Below are 24005 nucleotides of genomic sequence, written 5' to 3'. Positions count from 1 at the left end.
CATTATCGTTTCAGGACGCTGCCGCTCACACTCATCCTGAACGCTCGGGTCAGGTCACTCACACCTGACCTTTCAGCCGTCCTAAACCTGAATCCATTTTCCCTTTCAGCTTCTCATTTTCCTCTCCGTGTTGCAGGGACGTCGAGGGAGCGCCGGCCCTTCGCTTGCTTTGTCCGGCGAACAGTCGGCGTGTGTTCAGTGACAGAGCAGATGAGATGAAAAAAAAAGCACTTGATTGTCTGGAGGCGTTTTTTCACAGTGTCTGTGCGAGAGCCTGCAGAGCTCGCTCATCAGAACCAGGTCAAAACGTGCCGTGCGAGTGTTTTATTTCCACACGGCTCGCGGCTACTTCCTGCTTGGTCAAGACAACGGCGCCATGGCTGGAAGGTCGGCATGTGGATAAAACAGACACAATGTGTTGAAAGGGCACGACGGGGGTTAAGTCCACAGCTTCATTGTTGGTTGTCAAACTTTGTTTTCAGCTTACTTCAGAGCAGATAAACACATCCCCGACACTTTTGCTTCAAGTTTCGCGTACTGGAAAGAAGATCGTACCCTCCAAACTCTGAGGAAACAGTCCCAATTATTCCTACGATGAGAGCTGTTGGTGGTTCGAGGGCCTATTCAAGGCCGCGCTCAACAGTTTTCCACTTACGCTGATGCAACATGAATACAAGCTTGTTTAGGGAAATCAAAGCGTGCAATATTAGCGGAGGAAAAAAAAAGGATACTGGAATGTTTGCAATGAGCTATGGAGGATTTGTTGAGGTGGTGGTGGTGGTGGGGGGGGGGTTTAGGATGTCCTGCTATTTGGGAGCACTAATCATCTCAGTAATTAAGCCGAGTGGGAACACGTGCACGGCATGAATAATTCACCAGCAGCTCCAGGGCCATTTGGTACGCTTCGTTTTTTTTTTTTTTTTTCCCCCCCTTCTCCGTGGCCGAGCAAAACTAGCCAATCTGTCACAGGAAAAGCGAGGATGTCAGAGCGGCGTCAGAGCCAATTTGGATTAAAGCCCCCGACTAGGAAGTGGGAAGTGCAAAAAGGAAAAAGGAGGAGGAAGGTGTAATGTCACAGCTAAGCTCTTAAAGCCGCAGCGACGGAAAACTACTCCTCCTCGAGCCGATGAAGAAACGCACACACATCCGCTAAAAAAACGTTCCAACATTTTCCGCGGCAAAGATAGATTTTGGGTTCCCGTAACCTACTTTTCCTGGCTGCGTTTCCTCTCTGAGAATTTTTTCTTGAAGCGCCGCGTTCCTTCTCACAGCTTCAGGGTTAAGCACCTTCTCCGGGGTTCTTTAAACAGTCTCTTTAGCCTAATTTAATCCCGTGTGTTCGGTAACACACCTTGCAAGCAGATGTAAACAAAGAGCGAGGTCAAATTCTGGTGAAGGAAAACTTCCGCTAGTGCCCTTTGATGGGAGAAAACAGAAAGATTAAAGTGATTTTTCGCAGCTTGATGACTGATTGTGTCCCCCCCCCCCCTTACAGTATCAGCAACCAGAGACTCGCACATGAAAGGTTCGCGGTTGTTTACCCGCGTCGCCGCAGCCCTCAGAGAATACACTCTGAAATATTAAGCGGGGGCGACATGATGATGTTTCGTGTCTCGGGAGCCTCTCCGTTGTTAAAAAATTAAGCTCTTACATCCTCCGACGTGCTGCACGAGCTGAGATTTGGCCGGATTGTGATTCTCCTCCGTGTTTAACAAGATCCCATATGAAACCGTCATCCAGAAGCACAAACCTAAGTGGCCGGTGCATTATTCATCGCATATATCTGCCGTCATCAATAATGCAGAGCAAGTCATTAACTATCCACACACACACACGCACAAAGAAAAGCCGTGAAACTCCAGATGATAATAAAGCCGAGGGCCTTTTGAAAGTTGCCACAGTTTCTTCGTGTGAGAAACAGAGTCCTTATTTGACGGGCACATGGGACAGCACAGCAGGAAATGGGGCAGAAGTGATCTATTCTAGTCAGCCCTGGATTTTATCTGGAGAGGGCGGCGGCGTCTTCTTCTGCACACGATCAAGTTCGAACGCGTCGAACAGACTGCACGTGGTCGAGAGAAGAAGCGTTGGTATTTTGGAAGAAAACGAAAAAGGTCCCGGCAGGTCATCGATTCAGGTTTTAGATGCGATTCAGACCATGTATGAACATCCGCCAACAGAAGAGTAGAGCTATAAGCCACAAGTTTATGACAGAAAGAAAGAAATATCATCATGTATAACTTAGCCGAATTCACAAGAAGGCCAAAATAGTTTGATTTATTCTGTAGACAGCATTTCATGAAGTTAATAAAGTTCCTCACGACTCTACAATTCACAAAATTGAGCATTTCTTAAAGGGAGTCTGGCGACTTTTCTCCACAGGTGACAAAGAAGTGGACAATTCTGGTTACTGTTAGCTGTATGACACGTTTACCATCAACAACACGGCGTCTTCTTTCATAAATGTAATGCTAAGCTGCTAAATGTTTGGAGGAAACAGCCCGGCTGGTGCAGCGCTGCAGCCTCTCAGATACTTTAATAACTATTTTCTTTCTCTAGAGCACATTTGTTGGTTAATTGCGCGGTAACTGTTTAGTCAAAAATGATGTTTTGGGGGTGCTTTGGTGGCTTGGGGAGCAGCAACAATTACCGTATCATAAAAGGCATAAAAACTCCCCTAAAGGTAATTCAAAAAGGATGTTTCTGCTACTTTTTGGATTTTAACATTTGAGCTTCAGCCTCAAATTGCCGCAAACCTCATCCTCTCCTCTAAACCGTCTTTGACGCGTCGACAAATGGATGTGTTTGATCTCCGTGTCAAGTTCAAATAGGATATAAGTCGATCTGCTAATTATCCTCCTCAAAAGATTGTGAAATCCTCTCCGGGTGCCAAAGACTCCTGGGTGACAGCTTTCATTATCCGCTCTACAAGTGGCTGCCGAGTGAGTGGGGAAGTTTCAAGGTCCAAACACGCCCCCGCAGGTGTTTTTCTATCACCGTGGTGGAAGCTGTTTGAACTTGGTTCGTACAGAGTCGTACAAAATGGAGGATAAAGAAGATACAAAGAAAAGAGCTCCGTGTGCTGAAAAGTTGACTGACAGGTGCAGCGAAAACTCAAAGGATAGAAAGAGAGAGAGAGAGAGAGAAGTCAATAGAGCGCAGTTTGTTCAGAGAGCAAGTCAAAACACCTGTGTTGATGGACTGTAAGTGTGTGTGTGTGTGTGTGTGTGTGTGTGGGGGGGGCTTTGAAGGCCTGAGGCCGGAACCAATTTTAAAAAAACATCCGCTAAGCTGTTTAAGCCGCGGATTAAATTATTATGGATATTAATAGTAGGTGAAGTAAGATGTGCTGCTCGTGTCAGGTGTCAGGGGAACATCCTGTTTATTCACAGAAATGTGATGGGAAGTAAGACACGGACGGTAAACGTGGACACCTTGTTGGTTTTGTCCCGGTGCACACTTTTAAAAGACACCTGTCAGCCAATCAGAAACAAGGGTTTCCTGTTGCCATCGTGTATCCAGGCGACGTTCTTTAAATGAACCACCTGGCAATGATTTGATTCTCTTTAAATAAGGCGGCGACACGGACGCTCATATCGTTCGGATCAGTCACGTTAACGATGACTGTGTTGATGACGGCGATGACGGCGATGGCGATGATGTAACCCGTCCCGATGATCCGCCGCGCAGACTTCAGGTCGCGCTCACGTTCTCATGCCGCTGGTGTCCCCATTTAATGTGGGCTGCCTGCGTTAGGGCAGCCAGATGTAACCGAGCAGAATCAGTTATTCTGTTTTTCTAAATGGAGCAAAGCCTCCGAAAGAATTTGACAACTCGCTTCGGGTTTGGACTCATTTATGTACAGAAAAGAACAGAAGCATTTTATTCTTTTTCTTTCCCCGTTGGGCCACAAAAGGAAACTTGGCACAGTGGAGCTTTTGAAGGCATTTATCTCCCTCCAGTTTCCCCCCTCGCCTGGAGCAAGCTGAAATATTCAGCCGGTCTGTTCTCCCACCCAGAAGAGTTATGTAAAAAATATGTCAAAACAAAAAAAAAAAGAAAACACCTTGAGTGCAAAAGCAAAAGGATACTACTGGATATGAAAGATTCTGTTGAGTATCTCATCAGACTCGCCTCATTTACCCCCCTCCGTCTCCGCTTCGCTTCCTCTCTCCTGGCATTCTGGGTCATTCCGCTCTCATTTTCTCCCGTTCTTTATCTCCCTCTTTCATTAACATTTACACAGCTAATCTCCCGACATGGCAGCTCGAGGGGTAAATATCACTGCCCGTAATGGAGCAGCGTCAAGCTGAACGGCTTTGAGGACATCCGAGCCCCCCCCGCTGCGAGATGTCGTCCTCTGTAGACCTCAGTCCCGCCTTTTCTGCCCTCCGTCTCATCCCCGTATCAGTGAATCACAGTCTTCTATCACGAACAATCGGGGAGCCGCGTCTTTTTTATCTGCGTGGAATCACTTACAGATAGACGACGTACTTACAGATTTAGTCAATGTCGTCGCCGCCGGGCCGCTATTGACTCGTCGGAGAGACTGTAGGACTCAGCGGGGGGCGTTAAAGACTGACGAGAGAAACACATCAGGAAGCTGTTGGGTGATACAGCGCAAATCTGGGCTAATTCCCATGAAGTTACACCGAGAATATCAACAAAAACAAGTGTCATTAAACCCACTAATCACCCCAGAGTCCTGTACCGGTCAAAAACACATGAGAAATGAGCTGATGTAAAAGACAAGGAAAGCAACATCGCGCTCACGCAGTTTAGTTTTGGGACAAACGTGTTAGCAAAGTTGTGTTTTGGTGAATCCCAGTCCAACAATCACTCTCCTCACAGCTTTGGACAGCTAGTCTACAAATGTATCAGGAAAAACATTAATCTGGCTTTTTAACTGCTAAACTCTCCACGATGCTCACCAGCTGGTCACCAAACGTGTCGATCTGTTCGGCTGATCAAAACAATAAAAAGTTGTGGGCCAACTAAAGGAGGCTAAAATGTGGAGCTGGGTTTAAATTTAGAATTGCACATCTAATCCACCGTTTATGTGCAAATATTGATCCAGCTCGTGTTTTTTGATCCCAATCCTTTGACTTCCTTGTTCATTTGTCCCAAATGTGAAGTGTTTACCAAAAGCACTCTTGCTGTTTTCAGCATATATGCTTCTTGTTAGGCAGCGACCTCTTGTGGCCGTAGTATTCATTACAACAGCAAAGGAGGAAGTCCGGTTGATGTTCAGGTCAAACAAACACATCCGTGTCCAGTGTGACACTCAAAGTCAACAGTGAGTTATTTCAACTCACTGACATATTGAAGTTACATCACATAAATAACGTACGTGATTCTACAGTGGTTATTTTAGGTCAAACCACAATGTTTTCCTACCTAAACCAAACCAAACCGCGACTGTTTAACAAAGGTCCGATACCACATTTTTGGTTTAAAATGGCTCCATAGTTTCACTGCACCTGTGAACATCCAGGTCGCTAATGAATGAATTCCTACCAAATTCATGAGAAAGAAGCCGGACACACTTCACATTCAAAGTCACCATCCTGTTATTTATGTGTACAGGGAAGTTTCATGCTGGTCTTTGTGTGCAGGTCCTGTGCAGCCGCACAGCAGGACAGCAGGACCTACAATGGATCCAGACTGACAGCCAGCCTCATTACTATTAGCAGCAGCGAAGGCCGGGGATCCCGCCGCCTGAGTCTGGCCTTTTTTCAAGGCTCTTCCTCTCCTCCTGCTGAGCTCGGGCAGCGCTGCAGGTAGCTCATCCAGGAGCAAATCAAGTGCAGCCGACAGCATCGACGTCAATATCGCGCCGGGACTCTTAATATTCCGCCCGGCACCTGCTCTGTCTGTCCTCATTAGGCCGCTTTTTAGGGCATATTGGATGCGAGTTAGCAGAGCATCCGTCTGTGTTCGCTACGTGTCGGGGCGCGCAAGGCCGTCTGTTTGTGTCAGGAGGTGGAGGATCAAACGCAGGGTGACATTAAAGGGATCCACATGTGCGCACTGAAAATCACCTGGAAAATTCCTCAGATAACTCGCTTCTGAACAGCCTCCCGCTGCAGGCACGCAGACCTCAAAGGGAAATGTTCAGGTTCGTCCGGGTTAACGTCTCCTCCGCTGCTTCTGGTTATCTTTCCTCCCCGTGGCAGGAGGGCAAATTACTAATTTTCCGCCACAATCTGCGACTTATTTCCCGCACGCCCCCGAATCTCCCGCGCGATTAATCACCTCTAATTGCCGGCAAACACACTGAGGCGACGGAGCTCGGCCTAGATTGCATTAAGGGTCCTGCGTGAGGCGACCTTCCGATGACACGCGCGAAGAGCCGACCACCACTCCAACACTCTAGGCGCCTTTACTCTTCTCTAAACGTGATTTACGGAGATTAACGCAGACATCCCGTCACCACATAAAAACCCCCCTGACACAAATACGAAGCGGCAGACGAGAGCCGGACCGGTCACACTGCGTAGCTCTTAAATTTCCACTCGTCTTTCGTGAGCGAACTCGACTTCGGAGACATGAAATTGATTACCAACGTGGCTTAGACACGGTCACGCAGTCGAGAAAATACGGGGGTGGGGTGGAGATGAAACGCTGCAGTTTTTATCGCCCGTGGGATCGGCAGGGAAAGTTGAAAAGACGTCAGGAGTAATGATCTGTCGCGTTCGAGGTTTTAATTCGGCACGCAGACGCACGTGTGCTGCGGAGGACGGAGGGGAAAGCCTGTAAAGCATCTGGGATGGATTCCTCGCAGGGTCCGGTATCTTAGAGACCTCCGCCGCTCTGCACAACATCAAGAGGGATTCGGTTGGCATGGCAGCAGGTGGTTCAACTCTTTTCTGCGCGAGGAGAGAGAGAGAGAGAGAGAGAAGTGTTTCACAGAGACGGAGAGAGAGAGAGAGAGAGCACAGCGTGTCCCAACGCACCGAGACGGCGAGGACGAGGACGATGATGGTGCAGATTAAAAAAAGAGACGAAGAAAAATCTGGGTTTGAAAATAGAAAGAGATCTTATTAAATGATACGAGGGCTGGAGTGTAAATGCTGCAGGTGCGGATTTGGAGATTCGTTGCTTTGAAACAAGGTTGCAGTGTCTCGCTGTTGTACTTCCTGCATGGATATTAGACAGTGATGCAGCAGCAGTACAGTCACACAGCAGGCAACAGCTTTGATCACTTTGAGAATAAAGAGAAGACAGATGTTTACGTCTGTGTTCGTGTGTATTTGTGTAGGCTAAGTATATGGATTCAAGCCTATGCAGTATGTGGATTTGAATACTAGAAGGTTTTTGCGTATGGCCAAAATCAATCCTCAAGCCGCCGACGCACCAAACCAACATCATACAACTGGTAGCGATGAGGGCCGACTGTTGTGTTCGCTCGTTTCCCGAAAAACAGCTGCACTCGAACACACCGCGAGGACCACAGCCGACGGTCAACTAGCGCGTTTGTTATGCGCCTGCGAGAGAGACTCAGATCATGTTGAAGCTGTGTTTTCTGACAGCACTCTTGCTAATACGGCCACTAATAATCAAGAATACGTCACATAAAAGGTTGCAAACGGCGCGGGTCGAGAGGCAGAGGTGAAATATAAGGAGAAATTTCACTAAATGGATGAAATCATGGGTGCTAAAGTGACACGCTCAAGAGGCTTTTCCTTTCTTATTCCGTTTCCCGCCTCGTGCTCTGATTGGCTTCGCTGAACAGCCAATCAGAGGGATGCTCTTCACTGGCGGCAGATTTCGAAAGGGCCGCCTAGCAACTGTTTGTTTTTACGTATAAAAAGAGTTAAATGCCAGGTTTAGTGCAAGATGCTGCTCATAGCGACAAACCAAGAGCCTTTCGCGTTTTTCTGGTGCTGATTCACTCTTACTGCTCTAAAAATCGACTGTACACAATCTTCCACGCATTGAACAACAGTGAACTTGAACTGAGTGAATGCAGTCCAAAAACAGAGTTGAATGAAAGGTTGACACTGCAGTGACATTTTCCAGGAGGCCAGAGACACGAGTCAAGGTGTTTGCTGGTTGTGTGAGTCAAGAAACCGTTTGCTAATGTGTTCACCACGACAGCTTTATCAGAAAATAAACGTGTCGGTGTTGCGTTTAACATTTTGTCGCGCTGCCATCAAGCGGCCAAAAACAAATCAATCGATGCTGCGTCAGTGATACCAAAAGCCGACAACGTCATTTTAAAACTTGTGACCAGTGATGTGCACAAGGGCCTTGTGGCCCAATTGTTGAAAAACGCGCATAAAAGTGCCCTCCTGGGAGCCAAAACGCGTGCTAAAGTGCCCTCCTGGGAGCCAAAACGTGTGCTAAAGTGCCCTCCTGGGAGCGAAAACATGTGCCAAAGTGCCCTCTTGGTCGGCAAAACACACTAAACTGCCCCCTTGGCTGGCTGAAACATGATAAACTGCCCTCTTGGGAGCCAAAACACGTGCTAAAGTGCCCTCTTCGGAGCAAAAACACGCGCTAAAGTGCCCTCTTGGGAGCCAAAACGCGTGCTAAAGTGCCCTTCTTTTCGCCCCTGCCCTTCAAAAAGTCTGCGCACGTCACTGCTTGTGACCACAGGGTGAGAAAAGGGACAGTCGCAATATTCTTGTTCTCGCTCCGCTTAAAAACTCGAAAAATCTGACTTCATATTCTGAAGATTTCGACTCACGCGTCAGAGTTTAACAGCCAGTAAACATGAGAAAATCTGTGGCGTCGACCGCTGACTCAGACTTCACAGGAAGCCACCGCTTTGGGGAGCTTCTCGAGTTTCGACGCTGCATTATGTACGAGTACACGTGACGCTCGAGGACCTACAGTGTGTCCTCCCCCCGCGGGGTACGGAAAACAATCTCCTCTTTTTTCCCCCTGGTGAGTTATGTGAGGAACACCCCGAAGCTCCGAAAGATGCCCATCTCTACCGCTGCCAGCTCCGAGCTCTCTGCCATCTGTCACAGCCAGCTTCAGATAACAGGTCAGGAGTAAGCAGGTGTCACCAAAAGGAGCCAAAAACATGGCGGCAGGCTGCGTACTGGCACACTTGCCCCCCTCCCCGGCACCGTCAATTGGTTTCTAAAAATGCTCCTCCAGCTCTTCTTTTTTTTCTTTCCTTCTTCCAATTTCGGTTCCAAGAGAAAGATGGAAGCGCGAGAGGTCGGCAAACTTCTCAAGCGATGGCAATTCGATGTGAGCGAAATGATCAACCCCCCCCTCTGATTTTCCCATCAATTTCACAATCGTCTCGTACATCTGAGGTGACACGCTACCTGACCGCCATCTAGAAGAGATGATTGCGCTGGAGGTCGCTTAAAACGGCTGCTTCGGAGACCAATTCTGACTGTAAATCACGAGGAGAAGCCACGTTTGTGTGTGTGTGTGTATGTGTGGGGGTGCACAGAAGCTCAGAACACACTCACCATATCTTTGTTTCCTTCACTTGGAAACCCGGAGCTACCACCAGCTACACATCACTCTCCACCTGTGTAGGAGTGCTGAAGACCGTCTATATCCAGCTCTACATCCTGCAAGCTGAGTGTGTGTGTGTGTGTGGAGGTGAGGGGTCCCCGCTGCTGCAGAGGCGTGGATAAACTGAGGCCCTGCAACAACTCTGCTTCCAAAATAGCCTTCTCAGTCCACACCGAGGGCCTCTGCATCTGTGCTCCACTACTGCTGGCTCTTATTAAAGCCCCCAATGTTAGCCGTGCCTAATGATCCCTGAGGGCGCCTGTGAGTTGTCAAGGAGTGGAACATATATATAGAGAGAGAGAGAAAGAAAGAGAGGGAGTGAAGGAATGTGATGTATGGAGAGACAGAGACAAATGGTCACCCTGCAACTTCTCCATTTTAAGAGACAGAGCAGATGTGGTGGAGGCAGATCCCCGTTGATAAAGGAGGCCTGCTCCTGGACGTCCACTCGTGAACAGAATCTCAAGCAGAGCCGCTCGCTGCCTCCTGACCAGGTTTCTGCGCACCCAAAACACAGCAGAATCCCCCCTCACACCCCCCCAAACTGCGTGAGTGACGGAGGTTCACTTTCAATCCCACTTACTGTATTGTGCATTGTCGAGCTTTCGTGTAAATCCGACGCGACAGACGGGAACATTCACGCAGCTCTGTGGATCCGCCGGACGCTGAGCGGAGCTGACAAGACAGCGCAAATCATTTATTCGGGGCGGACTTGTTGCTCAGCTCAGAGGATGATGAATCATTGCGCGCGCGCACGCACACACGCACACGCGCACACACGCGCGCGCACACACACACACGGAGAAAAAGACGCAAACAAACATTTACAGCCTTTTTTCTTTTTTCTTTTTACGCACGTACCTTGTGCAGTTTCCACATCGCGCCCAAAGCTTTCACTTCATGCGTGCCGTGTTTTCCCTCCTCCAGGCACTGATAACACACGGGCGTCTTACACTGCACACAGTACATGCTTAGATTCTCAAGTTCGTGCTCCGTGCAAGTGGAGATTTTGCGGGGGCTTGCGCGGCGACTTATCCGCCCCTGCGCCGGCGGAACCAGGCGATGCTTGGCGAGGGGACCGCGGGGAGGATGGCACCGCAGGCGGCACGGGTCGCAGTAGAAGACGTCGCACTGCTCGCACATCACCGTGGCCTCCTTCGGACTCTTCTCGCAGAGCTGACACTTGAGCGCGGCCGCTTTGCTCTGCTGGTACCTGTCCACGACCCCCTCCAGCACCCGGTTCTTGGGGAATCCGCGGAGCCCCCGGTCGTCCAGGATGAGGCTGCGGTGACACTGCGGGCAGGTGATGCAGGAGTTGCGGGGGATCGGGGGCAAAGAGCCGGGCTGCGGGAGCAGGTGCTGCTGCGGAGGCTGGGGGACGGTCGGGGGGAAAACTCGCACCCCGTTCGGCGATTTTTGGCACGGGGTGGTGGGAGCGCTCACGAAGCCCCCATAGGAGCCGTATCCACTGTCCGCCTCACTGTACAAACTCATTTTATCCAAATCCAGATAGTCATAGTCGGAGACGCCGGATCCGGAGGCTCGGCTGCTCTGCGGGGACTCGGCGTCGGGGGTCTGCACAAGGATATTCCGAGCGCAAGCCAGGCAAATGTTGTGGGAGCACGGCAGGATGATGGGCTCCCGGTAGAAAGAGCCGCAAACAGGGCATTTTAACTCTTCCTCCATTTCATCCATGGCTGCCTGTGCGAGCTGAGAGATTTCCTCTGAAAACACAATCAGGTAGAAGTTACAGCGGAGTCTCGGCTGGTCGGGCTGCTGCTGCTCTGTCGGTGCGTAAACGTCGCTCCAGTCGCGTCCTACTGCGATCACTGCGAGTCCAACCTTGACCGGAGGAAAGGCATCGGCAGACTGAACCCATACGGCACACTCTCCACCAATAGGCGCGCGGCGTCAGCTCACACCGGGCCGCCATTGGACAAGCAGTGGATTCCAAACAGCCATTGGATGAGCGCGGTGTCAGTGTGGAGAGAGACGCGCTGATGAGATTTAGACCGAGATACGACAACAGATAGTCTGCTGCTGACTGTAGACGTGATTGTTTAGAGGATTACAAGAGGAAACAACGCGGGGCTGTCCTTAAAACACCGCATCAATTAACATCAATTAACACTAATTAATAATCTGTTAGGATGAGGCAGAAATTATAAGAGATAAACTGCAGATTGTTCTGGTAAATTAACCAAATAAGTAGAGTATTGTTTTAGAAAATAGCTCTCTTAAAACGATTAGTCTGGTAGAGGAATAAATATGCAGATTATTTATCTGAGCATCATTAATTAAAGGTCCTGAATTACCAGTTAAAAGTATTTAAGTGAGTCTATCGACCATTAAAATAGGATTTAAGTGTTTTATGATCATGTTTTGTTTGAAATCAGATTACAAAATTGGATTGTTATTCTTTAGAAACTGCTTGGTAGTTTAAATCATAGAAATGCAATATATTCATCATTAGCAGAGTAACTTTAATTGCTCCAGGGCTGCATTTCTTCACACCATCGTATTATATTAGACTTTAAACATCACCGATTAAAGCCCAGGGTGATGCCTTCAAGGACTCCCAAACGAAAAAGGTCCAACACGCCATCGATTGAAAGAAAACCAGAAAACCACGTAGTTGAGCGCTTACTTTCCGTTGTACTCACTCAAAGATACCAGTCACCTACATATTAAGCCTGTTGTTGTCATCGATCTATGCACTACTGATCACCTGATAAATTAACAAAAAAGTTTTAAAAAATGGCCGTCACCTGTCCTCCATCCCAATTTCCCAACAATACGTTGAGTAGTTTTTGTGTGATTGTGCTGAGAAACCAACCAACAAATGAACTCCGGTGAAAACACAACCAGTATTCACAGTTATGTTTCAGCTGTTTCGGTATGAAGATGTGTTGGACCTGACAGCCAGGTGAGACGCCTCAGATTGAGTCCTTTGTTGTTACAAAACCAGGTAATTTAAGCGACCAATGGGATATTTTACAGACGTCTTTGTGGGAACAACACTAAAGCCAAAACAAATCTTTGTGGTCTGGTTTTACGTAACCAGACCTCGGGCACAGTATAAATTTGTAGCAACGTATAATCCCAACACTTATTCTGCAGAATAACACTCTGGTTGGTGGATCTGTGTCGTAAAGTATCATGAAAAAGAATTATGAACATAAATTACAAATCCTTCATTGCTTTTTGGACTGACAGCAACAGAACAGAACTATTTTCAGATGGCTTATCCAGGATCCAAATATAAAATACCAAACAGCTCCATGCAGCTCGGTACACGGACAAAACCAGATCATTTTTAGGCACCGTTGGGATTATTGCAGCCATTTTTGTGGGGGAAAAAAAATACTGTACAAACTGTGAACATGTTCTAGCTGCGTTTGTGGCAATGAAACTAAAGCCAAAACGTGATCTCTGTGATTTTTGTGCCAAAACTTAACCAAACTTAAGGCGCTGTAAGAAAAGTTTCAACATGTTTGTAGTTTGTGGAAATAATCCCAACATTTATTCTGCACTCAGGTTGGTGGATCAGTGTTGATAATGTACCATGAAAAGGAATTATGAAGATGAACGTTACAAATCCTAAAGACTGTACTTCATTGCTTTTTTGGACCGACAGCAACAGAACAGACTATTTTCAGATTCCTCATCCAAGATCCAAATAAAACAAACAGCTCCGCGCCGCTCGGTATAAACTCGCCAGATTTGAGCTGTTTGCTCGCTGGAAAGCTTCTCGTCTGAGCTGCCGAGGGAGCAGAGATCAGTCCCGGTCCTGGAGGAGACGGAGAACATGGAGACTGACACCTTGTGAGATAAGATAAAGCACTAACTCTCTGCTGCTCTCAAAAGAGGTTTTTTTTTTTTTTTTCTCTTCTCTCGGTATCCAGAGCCATCTCCATTTCTATGGCCAAATACCTCAGTCATCCCTGAGACGTCCATGGCAACGTGAGCTCCCGCTTTCAGTTCCTCGGCTGGGGAATTTAACGCAATAATCCCATTTTACGGAACTGCCTGTTTTCTCAGACCCACGGAGGGCATCGCGGGGCCACTCGGTGCGATCGCATTTGCATACTTTGTAAAGCAGGACCATTAATATGGACGTCTTTGTCTCATAAAGATAATAAGTCTGGCATTTAGCAGAATGTAGGCCGGCTGATAAACATATCAAAGTGCAGTTGTGAATAATCTCATTGGGCGATGAGTAATGTTCATTCAAGGCACAACAAAAGACAACATGGATTGATAGTTGGCGATAAAAGCTGACAGCTATACATTTATATTTCACGGTTATTAGATATAATTTGTTTAGTCTTATTAGAGCTTTCCCAGCTGATAATGTTTCTGCTCATAATTCTCTTCACGTTTGGGAAAACACACAACAAATGGCGAGTTTATCCGAGCTAATATTTCCCCGGATTTAGACGAACACAGTGTTGATTCGAACCAAATGTTTGCTACAAGACCATCAGCTATTTTGGGACGCGCGCTTCGCTGACGTCTCCGGCATGATGACATTGTTCTACGTGTAATCTCCTCGGTTCGGGGCCGCGCCGCGTCTTCCTGCTCGCTGCCTTCGAACAGACGAGCGGCCAATCCCTCTAAATCTATCTTGTCTTCTGTCTTCTCGAGTCGGTGCCAGCTCCTTGCTCTCTCTCCTGCTGCCAGGACACACACAAACATTAACTGGAGAGGAAATCTTCACTGATTTTACTTTTCTCTGATCACGTCCCAGAATGCTGCCGAGTCCCTGATTGAGTTTCAGTTCTTCGGCGACCTCGTGTGCAGCAACACGGACGGGGCGCCGTGGGGACGCGCGAATAGCTGCTGATTAGCTGGCGTGTGACGAGGCGACATGATCAGGAGGTCAAGTTAAAGGAAAAGTCACATTTTTGCAACCCAAACTAAACTTTAAATCCTTAGTCATCATTTTAAACAGTTTATGCTATCTGGAATATGACAGCTGGGTAATCTTAGCAGCTAGTTTGCTATCAAAGCTAACGTTAAGTAAGTAAGGATACACTTTTACCAAAGTAATTTACAAAGAGTGCTTCAAAACACATTTTAAAGTTCCTATTGCATACTCAAAAGTCATCAGTACAAGCATGTATGTATTATATATATCATATATTTATATATATATATATTTTTTTTTGATTATTGGGGTCAGTGTGTTCTTTTTTTTGTCATTACTGATAAAATAAATCAATTTAAAAGTGCTTGTTAAAGCTATAATCTGCAAAGTGACACGTAATTTAAGTTATTGAATAAATGTAGTTGAGTAAAAAGTACAATGTCAGTCTCAAAAATGTAGTGCAAGTGGGAGCAGTTGTAGAAAAAAATGGAAATTCTCTCAAAAATTGTGCAGTAGTTGAGTAAATGCACTTAGTTACATTCATTCATTCATCATGTTTACACGAATGTTGTTCCTTCAGCCTCATTGCACACTGGCTCGCACACATTTTGAGAGGCCTGCTGTGATTGGACGACAAAACAAATCTGTCCTCGCCTCAAAACAAATGTTTCTCTGGACGCATTGTGCTCGACTCCAAGTTCACTTCTCACAGACGGTGTGAAAGCTCATTAAAACACTGACGCATGGATCTCTTTCACATGAGAGAAAAGATGCCTGCTTGTTAGTTGGAGCATTGTTAACCTGCAGTTAAGGAGCTCACGTAGTTTATCGGAGTCGGCCCCTCCATCGATAAGGGCTGAGATCTCCTTGGTGTTCTGCTCTGAGTCTAATAACCGTCCTCACCATGGACTCCCTCTGCAGCGCCGGAGGCATCAAGCTGTCTGTGCACAGACGAACACAGACTGCAGGAGCTTTGCAGCCAGATATGAATCTCCACGGGACGGAGCGGAGATATTGTTGAGATATGAACAGAAGTGGCTGCTGTTTTGTTACCGAGCTCTGGCTTAACAACAGTCGTGGTTTTGACAACACTTGAAAGGATGAAATCAGTGTAATTGTAGAGAACTGATGGTTCCACCGGGCCCAAAATTACACTGTGAGCTAAACGTACGTTCTCAACAAGCTCTGGAGTTTCTTTGGTTTTGAGATAAAAAAAAAAAAAATGCTTTATATGAAGTGAGAACACTGTCAGCCGCAGCCTGGTAAGTTTTTCAGAAACATTTCTATGTCGAATGTTTTTCTCACTTTCTGCACAGCCTTCCGTTGTATCATAGCAACTACAGTTGGAGATTGTGGCGACTGAGGCTTTCCTTTCTTGTTGGGAAGTCTCCAGATTCAGTGTTTTTTTTTCTTTTTAATCATTTATGTATTGCTTTATGTCTCAGCTGAACACTAATGCCAGTTGCAAAACAGTCATTTTGCAGGTATTCTTTGGTTATTTGGAGTTTTGTAATTGCAGAAGTCTTCTAGCTGCTTTCATTGTTGCTAAAGGAAACACACACCAGCAGCCTCCCAATGAAAGCCTGCAGACTGGGGCCATAAACATCCTCCAGTTACAACACCAACCTGATGTACGGATCGTAGTTTGATGCTCGCTGTTGTAGTTTTCCATGTTAGCCGTGCAGTGTGGTTAGTGTCGGACCACGTGTGCCGCTGACGAGCGGAGGTGTGACACGCTATCGGCTGCTGTTAACCCAAATCAATACCCGCGACAGGTCCCTCCCTATACAGCTAATAACACTCCACCAGCTGTTTCATGGGGGCTGTAAGGTTAGGGAACACTCTGGTGTCCTACATGTCAGACTTGGAACAGACCCATCCACCACACCAGTACTTTTTGCCTCGCCACATGCAGGGCACCCTCCCTCCTACGCTGGCACTCAACATCGGAACTGGACTGGAGAGAGATGTGCAGAATCGCTCCATGTGGACATCTTTAGGCACTTCTGCACATTGATGAAGTGCTTTCACAGTTGACAAAGTTCAGGCTTTATCTGACCTTTAGAAACTGCTGAAAGTTTTTAAAACCGCTGCCTCCAAGCATCACCTCCGGTAACCTTTCCTTACGCAACAGTCGTACCGCCATCTGCCATTACGCTTCTCTGTAGCAGAACGAACACAATGGGCGACCAAAGCCCAAAGTCACTCTGGTGACTTCCTGACATCTCTGCAGAATCTTGTCCAACCTCAGACGAACTCATGTTTATGGATTCAGGACCATCTGTTCTGTTCAGAGTGACCTGAAAAATACACTTTCCTAATGCAATATTTGCAAATTAGGCCTTCGGGGAGGAAACCGGGAACTGATGCCTTGTATTTATGATTATTATTTCTAAACTCAATATGCTCCAGAATTAATGACAGTCAACAAAAAAGCTGAGATGTTTTGTTTTTTTTCTGCTGATGGTACTGGAGCATGACTTTGGACCAGAGATTAATATAATATCCTGAAGAGGAAGTGGGAGTGAGCGAATATTAAACAGGAGCTTTATAAACACGGCCTGAAGGCAAAAATAGCAAAGTTACAAAGGTCGCACGGGTGTTTGGCACCAGGCGACTCATCCGACCTCCAGGAGAATATTCAATCCGTTTACAGCTTGTTATGTGTAACAGTTCAAAAAAGTTGATCGGGGTTGATTCATGGTACCGTTAACTGTCATTTTAACTCGTTATTTCCAGCTGTTTTTGAGTGTTTCTGTAAAAAGAGCTGCAGAAATGTTCTGTTTTTCATGGGAGGTCTGAATATCTCCAGCCATGACTACAGACCGATGACAGGTACTGTAAGCTGACAAGAAAAATGATTCAGTCGCCAGTCTGTCGCATCTCTTGACACCAGTGAACTTGTGTTTCTCCTGTTTGTGTTCCCTTTTTGCACGCTGAGTTTAAATGCTGCAGAGGAATGCCTTAATGATGCGTTCCTTCGGCCACTGGTTTGGATTGGCTCTCTGCCTCCCGGAGTCGTGTTTGTCAGTGAAAATACAAAAAGACCAAAAGCAGCTGGAACTGCGGCTGAGATTGGCGTAAGTGCTCCATTGTGTCTTTTTTTTTCTGCCTGCTTGTTGCGCACGGCCTCCCTGTAAGAGCTCGGCCGTGGTTACGGAAGTTACAGCGAACAAAACAAGCAGTTGGCGCCGTACTGCTGCAGCGCTAATGGATAGCAACGCGGGAGAAGTGCGATTGTCATCTTACAGCATGTGTGGGCTGCCTGAAGAGACATGTGAGCAGGGGAAGGCCTCCACGTGCAGCATCTCTCTCCACATTTCTCAGCGGGGAATCTGTGCTGCAATTAATAGACTGATGATTTTTCTTTTTTTTTTTTTTCTATTCTGAGTGGGTTGGGGATTTTGCTACTAAACTGATCCCCCCCTGTTGCACGGGAGGACTCTTAACAGCGTCCTCCTAACCCAAAGAAACCCGAGTATTGAGAGCTGGGCGGAAAAATATCGACCCTCTCGAGTGTGTTAAACATGCAGTCGGTCAGATGTGAGCGGCTCTGAGCTCCTGCGGGCCGAGGCAGACTCATTACGCGACATGTAGTTTGACATCAGTTGAGCCGCGGAGAAATCAATGTGTCGAGGGAGCGTTTATTTGACTGATACAGTTGTGCCCTTTTTATTGACTAGCTCCACCTTTCCCCTCCTCCAAAGACTGATATAATGAATATTCTGTCCGACACAGATATGCAAAGTAAATTAGGAGTCATGATGTTGTCGTTGGTATTGTTTACCCTCTTATCTTCTGGTCTCTTTACGTGATTTTGAACCTGAAACGCCTCAGAGGAAACAGTTGCAAATCGCTCCACGAGCTTCATGCCAAACATTCATTCCTTCCCCCAACCCCCACTCAGCATCCATCAGGGACCCCCCGCTCCTAGAATCAGCTCCTGTTACTGCAGGCTTCGAGGACTCCTTTGTTTACCTCCGATTTAGTGAAAACTGAACAGGTGCAGGAAAAAATGGAGCTCAAAGATGCAAAAACGTGCCTGTGTGATGTTACAGTGTTCATTCCTCACGAGGAGATGGAGGAGAAGGAGGCAGTGTGTGCCGCTTTTAAAGATTGTGTTTTTAAAAAGGAAAAGGTATAAATGGGGAAGAAATGAATCCTGGTCCAGTAAAAGTTTAATGGGTGGAGGTAAAAACGTGGGAAATCCACTGGGAGTAAAACAGAGGAGCAGCCTGAAGATGAAAGATGTAACCCCGTTTAACACCTTTATCAAATATGAAGAGCCATTAACAGCGGCTGGACGGAAAAAAGTAAGTCCCCACTTTCTCCAAACTGCAAAACGTCAGCGACTAGAACCGATAAAGTGAGTTATTTCATATTTAAAATATTCTCTCCAGCTCTGAGTTCACTGATTCTACAGCAGCTGTGCTGAAATCCTGAGGAGGCGCCGCGGTGGTTCACGATTAAGAAATCACTTCTCTCGCTGGTTGTCACACCTAAACATGCCCGAAGCTGCTGATTGCTCGAAGGTCACTGATCGGTTCAACGCCTGTTGTGCTCGACCACAAGCAAAACCTCGCTCCGGAAAAAGTGGGACTTGTTTATGACGTCGATTTACCTTTAGCTCGAGGGAAGCGCGGGATGAATCTCCAGAGAGAGGCGGCGAAGGGAAAAATCAGCATGACCCATAACGGCCACCGTAAAGAGCCAAGTAGATAAATACTGGAAATTTTAGTTATTAACGTATTCTCACATTAAAATCTTGTTTAGAAAAGTAATATCGCTGTCGTCTTTAGATTCCAATTGCCTGTATGAGGGATAAAAAAAGAGAGAAATTCTCTTTGTTGAGAGCAAACGGGTCGACACACTGAGGATTCTGGTGAAAAAAAAAATAATTATTACACATTTTCCAGTAATATTAAGCTCCTAAAATACTGTAGATTCTTATATTTCCGCTCCACATCCTCTCTTTCCCTTGTTTCTTTGTTCCTTTCGCCTAACCTTTAATTCCTCCACCCTTCAAGGCCGTCCGCGCCCAGGTCTCCTTGTAAATCTCTCCTTTCTGCTATTGAGAGTTGACCTCCCACAGACAGTAGATCAGGACGGGGAGGTTGGCTTGGTGACCATTGATCGGCCGGTTTGCTCACTTACGCCTCCCCCCATCTCGGCAGCCGTCGGCCCCCCTGGGGAGCGGTAAGAGGCCCGGTGGTGAACACCGGCTCCGACAGAGAAGGACATTAGAAAGCCAACAGTCGAGTCTCGGCATTGGCAGGCTGAATAAATCAAGGTGAAGGTTCATTATTGAACGGTTGGATTTATGTTTTTCTTGGAAAGCAGCAGATCTTGTGGAAATGTAAATGAGTAGGGAAAAAAACACACTGAGTGGATGGTTTCTTCTATTCCCAATATCTCTGACTTGAAAAAAGATATGTGGTCGGAACGGTCTAACGCGAGCTGCTACTCTTGTCTCTGGCCACGTCGACCTTTATTTTATTCCTGGCTCTTTTTTGAGAGGCAAAGAGCTCAAAAATAGACGCTGAAATGGGCCAAAAGCAGCCGAGGTTGTTGGGAAACCTCCGTGTTAATGCACTACAACCTACACAGACCGACACTGACAGCTTTAAAATGTCACCGTACAGTAGATCTAATATTAGGCCTGTCTACTGTACCGCAGGGAGACGCCGGAAAACGGGAAACAGCACACATACTGTACCTCTAATGGCTGAGGTTATTCATTTTTAATCTGCTCTTCTGTCCTGTTTGTGTGTTTTTTAAAACAAATGCACTCGCTTCTTTTCACGTGTACCTACCCTTTTTCTTTTCACCTTTTTTCTTTTACGGGCTGCTCTACAGGAGTTCAGTACAATGGCGGGGGACGGACCCGCAATCCTCTTTCAAGCACGACAAAAAGCCCCCGCGATCCACATAAAAGCAGCCCTGTCATCACTCTTCATCGAGGCTTTGAGCCGCATTAAAAATGTACAGTTCATCTCAGCAGTTGCAACAGATTGCAGCAGCTTCACGTCGGCTTCGGCTCAACCTTCTCGTGCTTCTTCTTGCACCGAATAGGGATTGTGTGTGAGACGACAGAGAGGGTGTGAGAAATTGAAATCATGTTCTTATGTTCTGAATGAGAAATTGTGTTTCTCTCTTGCTCCAAGGTTGTACAACCAGAGTATATTTTATAATACATGATGAAGGATTGCAGGAAGAAAAACACAGTTAAGCTGTTAACTGCTACAACTGGCAATATTTTGTTATTATAATAATTTAATATTGTGCATTACATCATGACATTAGCTACAGAGAGTGGCGCATAATACACATAGTTCATTCTCTGTTCAAAATGAACACTGTCTGAGCTCCAATCAAACATCCTGCAGTGAATGATGTACAGCATAGAGTAATAATCGCACGTGAAAACAACATGACAACATGAAGTTTTGTCACAAAAGTGTAAAAATAGCGGAACTGCTTGCATCTGGAAAACCATATAGAAATGGTGGACTGTGTTGCAGAAGCTCTGGTGCCTGAGATAATGAGAGCAGTCACAAAAAAAAAAAGCTATTAAAAACTTAACCGTAACAATCCTTTTTTTTATTTCCTGTATGCTATCTGCCAAAACAGCTGTAGACGTAGCGCACTAATTATAATGAATGTAACTGGGGTGCACTGGGAATTTTGGCATGTTGGTTTTACGTGAATTATTTCTGAATTGTTTCAAAGGTCACATTTGATTTGGAGGCTGGCCGCCTCGTGTCAAAGAATCAAAGGAGAAGTTCACCCAAAAAAATGAAGGTTCAGTCGTTGTCTGCTCGCCCACACGATGATGGGAGGTCGGGTGAAGTTTGCCACAGAACAGTAAAAACATCGATGCAGTGTTCTCCGAAACAACTGATACACATAGAGACTTTTTTAAAACGTAACAAAACAACCAAAGAAACAGCTCACCTGGCAAAACCTTAAAGGAGAACTTCGGTCGATTTAAACATGCAGCTTCATTGCTCAAGCTACCCTTGACTTGCCAGTACTGAAGACGCGAACAAATTTGGTCAAACCATTACAGAGCTCCGTGAACAAAAACTTAGCATTGAACGCTAACAGCATGGGGTCAGAACTTTACACTGTGTTTTAAGCGTCTTAACATGCTCCACATCTCACACCAAAAGTTATGCAACATCAGCAGACACCTTAGCACACAGCACTGTAGCGTGTATGACTCAAACTGAATAAAAAAGTAGTTAAAACAGTGTGTTTGTGCAAGCAGCTACTTACCTGATTGTTGACATCCGTGTGTTCCGGTAGCTAGACCAAACTAGCATATCCATCAAGTGTGCACTTAACAGGCTTAACAGGCTATTGTAAGGCTCATGGCTCATGACAGGCTGTAACATGGACATGTACATTATGAACATAAACACGAAAATGCTGGAATACGTTTCCGTCTCCGCCAGTGAGGGAGTAAGTGCACGCTCGACGGATTGACTAGTTTGGTCTAGCTACCGGAAGACGCCGATGTCAACAAACAGGTAGGTAGCTCCTTGCACAAACACACTGTTTTAACTACTTTTTTATTCAGTTTGAGTCATACACGCTACAGTGCTGTGTGCTAAGGTGTCTGCTGATGTTGCATACCTTTTGGTGTGAGATATGGAGCATGTTAAGACGCTTAAAACACAGTGTAAAGTTCTGACCCCATGCTGTTAGCGTTCAATGCTAAGTCTCCGTTCTTCGGTACTGGCAAGTCAAGGGTAGCTTGAGCAATGAAGCTGCATGTTTAAATCGACCGAAGTTCTCCTTTAATGTACGGAAGCCATGAGATCCCAAATTGATTTGGAAAGACGTGATTTTCACCGTCTTCACTGTAGCTGCGTAGCTAAAAGTGTTGGCGTGTACCCACTTCAGACTGGGTGCACGAGCTCAACTGCAGGCTGTGGGTGTAAATAGCATCTTCTCAAATCATTTGGTTGAATTCGTTCTCGGGGCTTCCAGAGACTTGGATTACACCGGATGTAACAAACTCTATAGAGCCATTTTTTTGTTGTCCCCATCGTCTTCAGTTGTGCTGCAACACTTTTTTGCTGCAAAGCTCCAGAAACGCTTTGTGGACTTCAAAACCTCACCCGACTTTCACATCAGCTCGAGGGTGAGTAGGTAAAGACTGAAATTTTGGGGGGGTTTCTGTGGGATTATTTGAAAAAGTCGTCGTGCAATTTTCCTCCTCTTCGTGGAAAAGTGGGTGGACACATTTCAAGCAGGAGACGGGCTCCAAACCTCTGCGGATCTTCCATCTTTTGTTCGCTCGACGAGGCATCGTGAATCGATAAATTACTCAGTTCGGTTTGCCAGCTCGGGTCCTCGACGCACTCGGCATCTTGACAAGCGACGTAACGCTCAATAAACCTGAGTGGCGCATTATGACGAGGGCAGCCCGCAACGTCACATCCGAGAGAGGTGTCTGTTCTCAAAGGACGTGTTTATTTTGGTTGAAGGAAGCTGATTTACTCGTGTTCTTTGCTCCAAGGCAGGAAGCGCGTTACGTAAATGTATATTTTTAAAGGTATCTGATGAGTGTGTGTCTGTGTGGGAGTCTGTCTGTGAATGAGTCGCCATTGTGCGCCTCCCACACTTTTTTTTTTTTTTTTTTTTTTGCTATTCCGGCTGTTTGCTCACTCTTTGCCTGTGCTGTCCACCCACTGCTTCCAACAATCCTTCCTCTCGCTCAGACACCAGGAGAGGCCTGCGTGAGCATCATCTGTCACTGAGTCATGAATGGGTGTACTTTTATGGGCATCGGGCCTTTTTAGAAACAAAGATATCCGCTTTATATAAGAGTCTTCCTCTGTTTATTCATGAATATGAGCAGGATTGGTGGTATTTTAGCAACACGGGCCTGCGGGGAGTGCAAACAGCGTCTGTGTTTGCCAAACAGAGCGCGGAAATCTGAAATGATTATTTCAAGAAGTGACAGCACTCCGAACCTTCGCTTAAACCCCATTTCAAAACAGAGACGACTTGGGAGATCGTTCGCCTCAAATGCCCCAGGATCACTGACATTCATGAATTAGAGATTCCTGACGGTCCAATGTTCCCAAACCACGATAGTCCAAAAGTGTCCAGCTGGAACGAAAACCAATTCATCCGACGGCTCGTTATTCCGAAAAACAAACGGCCATCGCTCCACAGGCTACTTATAAGGATAAGGATTGGATGGATGGATGAAATTAAGCCATACGACGCAGATAGTTCTGCACTAATGCTGATTAATGTCTGCTGTCCTTCTGAATAAAGAAAATTAAGTACTTTCAGCCACCGATCACTCCTAAAAAATATGGATTTAAAGTCTGAGTCACGGCTATGTATCTCCCACAAACTCAATTTTTACTCCAGGGAAGCGCAGCCTCCGTGCACGGATCCAGATATAACCGTCTGGCCAATCAAATAACCTGAAGCTGCACTGTACTTGAATCAATAGAACCGGAGGCCCTTTGAAAACACACAACAGCCTTTGAGCGGGCGTACGCCCACGTTACAGCAACGCTTCATGGTCACAAACCGGAGAGACGGCGCAGAGCTGCATCTCTCTTTAAATCTGATGTGAAGCAGACCGAGTTTGTCGGCTCCATTATGCGTCGACAGACGAGCG

General features: G+C 46.4%; 1 protein-coding gene across 4 annotated transcripts in view; it reads right to left on the bottom strand.

The window, feature by feature from the left end:
- The window catches only part of trim9 (tripartite motif containing 9), a 39165-nt gene extending 27783 nt beyond the window's left edge, over positions 1-11382 (bottom strand). For 2 of the 4 annotated variants that reach the window (XM_030391368.1, XM_030391369.1), the window contains exon 1: positions 10348-11181. In XM_030391368.1, coding sequence (XP_030247228.1) covers positions 10348-11181 — 834 coding nt within the window. Of the gene's footprint in view, positions 1-10347 lie in introns of all 4 variants that reach the window. The other 2 variants (XM_030391367.1, XM_030391370.1) reach the window with 2 other exon arrangements.
- Between the last annotated feature and the right edge of the window lie 12623 nt (positions 11383-24005).

This window comes from Sparus aurata, chromosome 16, assembly GCF_900880675.1.
Source record: "Sparus aurata chromosome 16, fSpaAur1.1, whole genome shotgun sequence".
In the NCBI taxonomy this organism is placed as follows: domain Eukaryota; kingdom Metazoa; phylum Chordata; class Actinopteri; order Spariformes; family Sparidae; genus Sparus; species Sparus aurata.
Note: the sequence above shows the minus strand (reverse complement) of the source record. Positions and strands in the feature narration are given on the sequence as shown.